At 48.7% G+C, this 6255-nt stretch overlaps 1 protein-coding gene across 3 annotated transcripts in view; it reads right to left on the bottom strand.

Moving 5' to 3' along the window:
• Positions 1-2733: 2733 nt before the first annotated feature.
• Positions 2734-6255, bottom strand: part of TRANK1 (tetratricopeptide repeat and ankyrin repeat containing 1) — a 97055-nt gene continuing 93533 nt past the window's right edge. For all 3 annotated transcript variants that reach the window (XM_055558724.1, XM_055558725.1, XM_055558726.1), the window contains 2 exons: positions 5223-5318; positions 2734-4193 (listed from right to left, as the gene is read on the bottom strand). In XM_055558724.1, coding sequence (XP_055414699.1) covers positions 4096-4193; positions 5223-5318 — 194 coding nt within the window. In that variant the 3' untranslated portion in view covers positions 2734-4095. The remainder of the gene's footprint in view (positions 4194-5222; positions 5319-6255) is intronic.

Genomic DNA, 6255 nt, shown 5'->3' with positions numbered 1-6255 from the left:
ATAGGTACAGTTTCAGTTTTGCAAGGTAAGAAAGTTCTGGAGATGGTTGCTCAATAGTGTGAATGTGTTTAACACTGAAAAGTAATAAAGATGGTGAATTGCATGTTGTGTGTATTTTACAATTAAAAATGATAACAATTAAGAAACAAAAAGTAGAAATGCTGAGTCCAAAGGTGAGCCCTTTTTTAAACTTAATACTGTCAGCGTGCCCTCCAGGAAGGCTGTCCTGGTTTTGTTCCCATGGCTGTGGGTAAGCCCACCATCCACAGCCTCATTGGCAGGAGTGTCACCAAACTTTTCTCCACCGTGATTTGGTTTTGGCAAGCAGAATGGCAAAAAAAAAAAAAAAAAAAAAAAAAAAGAAAAGAAATTGGAAGAGGACAAATACTCTCAACTTTAAGTGTAACAAGTGTTCATCTGGAGACTTCACTGATGGTCCAGTGGTTAGGGCTCCACACTTCCACTGCAGGGGGCGCAGGTTCCATCCCTGGTCTGGGAACTAAGATCTCCCATGCCAAGTGGCAAGGCCTCCCCTACCCCGCAGAAAAGGATGTTTATCAGCTTGGTCCCTCCAGAAGCTCCAGAGTAGCCACAAAGAAAATGCGGGCTGCAGCATTCTGCAGGGTAGGGGTAAATCTCCCAACGATGCATCTAGAAACTCAGGAGTTATTCTCGTTGTCTTCCCCCAACCCACTCCCTAACCTTAAAATGATGACTCCAAATATCACAGAGTGGCCTACATACTTGCCTGAAACAGCTGTCCTGCAGAATCACAAAAACGTGGGCTAAAAATAGCCTCAGTCTCTAAAAAGGTTGGGCCCCAGGGAACAAAACCCTCATAGAAAAATATCTCCACTTCCATCCAGGCCACACAAAGCTGACCCAGCTCTGTCCCTGGTGCTCGTCATCCTCCGTGACCACCTCTCCCTGCCCTGGAAATAGATGCCTGGCATCTTTTTGCCTTCTTGGTCCCTAGAGGGGAGGGAGGCAGGGTAGGAGGGAAGATAATGCAGTTACACCCAAGCTCCAAGCTTGTATCATTATTTCCATATTATAAATGCCTTTAAGGGCTCAGATTTTAAATAACGTGTCTGAATGCCCACGGCCAGAATAAGTAGCCAAATTTCAAACTTAGGGCTTGCTTCCAAGATCCTGTGGTGACAGTTCTCCTTTCTGTGCAGCCCATCACCCCAGAGGGTTCTATGAGACACTCAGGTCACATCCCTACTGAGGAGGGTGAGATGCTGTGTCTTAAGCAGAGAACACAGGCTCTGAGTAGGGTAGGATCCTACAGAACTGGGAGGCAGGTTTCTCAACAACAACCCACCTAAAGAACGCCTGGTACCTTGCTGATGGCTTTCCCTCCCTCTTAGTGAGTGAGGAGACACATTTTTCTGGGTGGCAAGTGGGAGTGTGGCTCAGCTCCGTAGTCATTGGCAGGCCTGCTGTCTCTGCCATTGTAAGGTATGTGGGTCTGTCAAGTTCAACTCTAAACCTCTATGGTGTTGTGGGGGCTGCCGGATGGGGGATGGCTCCTGGTGGCCCCCACCTGCCTTGCACTCTACAGGCACAATCTCTAAAGCACGTTTAGAGGGACAGGCTCGATCGGGTAAAGACAGTCTCAGTGCCGAGGAAAGAGACTTAAGGGGCGAGGGAGAGGGGTTACCTGTCCTTTGAGTCAGGAACTTAAGGACAATCCAGGAGTGCAGATTTCTGACAATCACATAGAATCAATCTGGGAACATGTTGAAGGGATCTCAGACTCTGAGTCAGCTGGAGATAGGGCATGTGTATGTGTGTGTGGGAGAGAGAGAGGAGGAGGTTAGGCACTGAGATGAAGCTGGTGTCATGCCTGGAGAACCCGTGAATGCCAGATTCCCGTCCTGCACAGACCCCAAAAGAGGCAGATGCATGACAAGAAATGACCAGTACACACGGCACAATGCAGCGTGCATGGTCAGTTGTGTCTGACTCTGCAGCCTCATGGACTGTAGCCCACCAGGCTCCTCTGTCTATGGGATGTCCCAACAGGAATACTGGAGTGGGTTGCCATTTCCTCCTCCAGGGGATCTTCCCGACCCAGGGATTGAACTGCATTGGCAGGTGGATTCTTTACCATGGCGCCACCTGGGAAGCTACTGACACAAGGTTGCTACTGCTGCTGCTGCTAAGTCGTGTCATTCGTGTCTGACTCTTCGCAACCCCATGGACTGTAACCCACCAGGCTCCTCCATCCATGGAATTTTCCAGGCAAGAGTACTGGAGTGGGGTGCCATTGCCTTCTCCTAACACAAGGTTATGTTGTTATTAAATACTGGGCCCAAAACCTGCCATACCAGATCCCTAGTCTCTAGGAGGTCGCATTTCAGCCCTAAGGGCGTGTGGACCGTGTCTGACTAGTCCCAGACTAAATGGCTCCTTGGACAGGATCAGGATTCAAGGCTGGCTCTCCTGTCTCCCAGGGCAATGTTCTTGTTACCTATTCAGAACCCTGCCTGTGTGGAAACACCCAAAGGGAAGAATTTACACAGGCAGGCCCTCAAGAGATGGTGCAACCAGCTGTGGGTCTTTGGGCCCCTAGATTTCTCAGTTTCAGAAAACACAGCAAGCTTCTGTCTGGATCAGTAGCCACCAGCTGACCCAACCCTCCCCCACCCAAGATGTACCAAGTTTTAAAATTTACCCCTTGAGTCTCTAGGTAAAGAGATGAGAAATAAACAAGTGGACAGATGTATGTAAGAGAAATGATTTAACTTTATAAAAATGTGATCATACAGCAAGATTTCTTTTTTCTTTTTCTTCTGGCAAATGAAGTTTATAAAAACACCTGGAATAAAAAGTAGAACCATAACCTAATAAAAATTTAAAACCTTACATTTCAAGGAAACAGAGTTGTTTCAGAAAGACAATGAAGAGAAAACAAAGAGCAGCCAGAGCGGCAGCGGCACGGGGAGAGGGGAGAAGGCAGGTTCTGGGGGGATAAGGAAACAGCGACCGACTAAGGTGAGCCTGACCTTTGGCACCAGGGTGGGCTCAGGACTGGGGGCAGGGAGGGCAGTGATCATGAGAGAGGCAGGTGGGCTTCCGGAAAGGGACAGACCAATGGCTCAGTGGGCAGCAGTGGCCTCCTGCAAACGGCCCATGGTCCCCTCCTCTTCCCAGACCTGCAAGCCACGGGGCAGTGACTCAGCCAAATCTCTATGAATTTGCCCCGGTGGGGAGCTCAGTGCGGGGAAACTCATTGGAATGTCAAGGTCAGCTAGGGCAACTTGCCACAGAGACCCAAGGAAACTAGACAGACAGGGCTACACACAAAACACTGTTTGGAATGTCTGCACCAGCCAAGACAGGGTAGAGACAACCTTGGAGAGATAGGCCGGGAACCCACCGCAGCAACATCCCCCAGCCTCTCCTTCTAGGGAGCTGGTCCTGAGGCTGGCTTCTCCCCAAGGAGATGGGGAATTCTTGACTACATTCTGAGGTAGTCTAATCGCCACTTGCACAGGCGGCTGAGAATGACCTCAACAAATGGGGGCAAGGCAGGCAGAAAAGTTTCCACGGAGAGAAAAGGCTAAAGTATATAACAGAAGGAACTGTCACAGGTGGGCTCGGAGAGGACTACAGTGCAGCCTGGGGTCAGAGGTGGCTGGCAGTGTGAAAAGATAAGCGGATCTGGGGTGGGCATGGTTCTCAGGCCAGGGCAGTGGTAATACTGAGGTGAGGGGTGTACCTGCCCCTGACTGGGGTCATGCTGATGATGAGCCAGAGAACCTGGGGGCCTCGGGAGGCAGGGGGTGGGTCCCAAGGTGGGTCCCAAGGCTATGATTCTGGTCATTTGAGCTTGTTTTAGGGAGAACCAGTCCTGCTGGACTTGAACTTGGAAAAGCATTTAAGAGGCCCCTTCTCTGAGGAAGCAGTGTACCCTAGGCCACCACAAAGAGAGAAATGATAAGGATGAAAAGCAAAGGTGATGTCAGACCCCTCATCCCGCTTTCGATGCTAATATATATTCTTTTCCTCTTCTGCCCCAGCACTTGGGATTCTAAGTCAGGAAGGAACATTCTGAAGGTTTAAGAAGCAGCAGCCATGTGGATGTTAGTGCTTCTTCTTCGCACATTTCCGAGGACGCCTTCTGGGACGGAGCTCACCAAAGTCTTCCACTTCATTTTCATATACATCTTCCTGAACGACACCTATTTAAAAAGCAGAAAAAAAAAGCAGAATGGTGATTTTTTTTCATTCTACTGTAATATATAATAACATCCTAGTAACACCTAATGTTGAAAAAAAAGAAGAAAAAAAAGCCAGAGCTAGAGTAAACATCCTTCTCCAGAACGTTCTTTTACAGAGTAGCTCCTCTGTCCTTCTTTTAGAGGCCCTTTAAATGAAAAATAAGTCCAACAAAAACTAAATTCAACCGCACCTTGAGGTGGTATCCCAGTTATGTTCTTCTGTTTGAAGCAATCACAAAAAATCACAGTGTCATCAGAGACTAAAATCTAAAGATTATTGGCAGAGACATTTGTGTCAAGTCCTTCCCAGTTTTCCCCAGCTCCAGGGTTTGGATTTTCCAGTAGCATCTGGGTCACGAGGACTCACAGAAGGGCAATCTGGGACAAGTGAAATACTAGGAGGCCGAAGAAGGAAGATACTGCCAAGAGGGGGAGGCGTTCCAGATCATATAGAATTCAGCAAGAAGATTCTGTCAGGAAAGAAACCCCGGCTCACTCTATACCAGCTTTAAATTCTCTGAAGGAAGACGTATGCCAAGGTTCCCCAAAGATTTTGTTTGTTTAGTTCACAAAGTTGTTTAATATCCCCAAGCCCACAACAGTGCTAATACATTCCAGACGCTCAATATATAAATACACTCATGGAATTACATGAAGGGCTTGCACAGGCAAACATTTATCAAGGGATACACTCCGCCCATCCTGGGAGTCACTGTACAGAGTACGAGTAGTAATAGAGCATCACTGGTAGCAGCTCGTGAGTGGCAAACATTTTTGGAAAAGCAATAAGCCGAGTAACAGCCCTCACAGTCAGATGGGGGAGCCCAGTCACTCTGCTGCTACTGATCAGAGTCGCTGGGGGCGGTGTTCCTACACAGTGAGCGACCACTGCTCACAACACAGGCGGTCCCACTGCAGACTGACCGGGGAGTCAGCAGAACCAAGGGCCACGAGACCCAGAGCATCACCCCGGGATGAAGGACTCCTCACCTTCCTCCTGGTGCAGCTCCGTTTTCCTCAGCCACTCCTGTGCATCCCTGACGGACGGGATCAGGATGTTGACCAGCCGAGCCATGACCTCCTCCGCTACAGAACCAAAGAACCAGGGCTTTGAGTGAAGGGGCGGTTGTAGGGATTAGGACGCTCAGTGCTAGCGTCCAAGCCCCCACCTCCCAGGCCCTTGTCTCTGCTTCCTCTGAGAAGGGCAATGAAAGGCCGCTGTCTGCCCCCAGGAGCAGAAACTACATGTCCCTGTCTGGAGGGCTGCCAATAGCAAGCCTTTCGAGGAAGCTTTGCAAACTGTTCTTACCTTCAACTGGACTGTCTGAATTTTAGAATGATTTAAACACATACAATTTCACTAATTTTATACATAACTTCCCTCTTCCCTCGTGGCTCAGTGGTAAAGAATCCACCTTCCAATGCAGGAGATGCGGTTTGATCCCTGTGTTGGGAAGATCCCCTGGAGAAGGGAATGAGGACCCACTCCAGTATCCTTGCCTGGGAAACCCCATGGACAGAGGAGCCTGCAGGCTACAGTCCATGGCGTTGTAAAAGAGTCAGACATAACTTAGTGACTAAACAACAACATACATAATTTCTATTCAGTGTTGCTAAGATGTAGCTAATAAGGATGTCAGAGGAAATCTGATTCACAGATCACGTAAGAATTCTTTTTAGAGGCTCACACTGGGTATGGTGTGAGGACGCTCCTAAAAGGGAAGGACCAGGTATGCAGGCTAGATCTTAATCAAGTCAAAGTGTTAGTTGCTCAGTCATTTCCAACTCTTTGCGACACTATGGACTGCAGCCCTCCAGACTCCTCTGTCCATGGAATTCTCCAGGCAAGAATACTGGAGTGGGTAGGTATTCCCTTCTCTAGGGGATCTTCCCCACCCAGGGATCAAACCCAGGTCTCCTGCATTGCAGGCTGATTCTTTACCATCTGAGCCACTAGATCGGGATCAGCCCATAGCAGGTGCTCAAGAAATCCCTGAATGAATGAGCCAAGGAAGGTTTAAAG

The sequence above is a fragment of the Bubalus kerabau genome, chromosome 20, assembly GCF_029407905.1.
Source record: "Bubalus kerabau isolate K-KA32 ecotype Philippines breed swamp buffalo chromosome 20, PCC_UOA_SB_1v2, whole genome shotgun sequence".
NCBI classification, from domain to species: Eukaryota; Metazoa; Chordata; class Mammalia; order Artiodactyla; family Bovidae; genus Bubalus; species Bubalus kerabau.
This window is presented reverse-complemented; position numbering and strand designations above follow the sequence as displayed.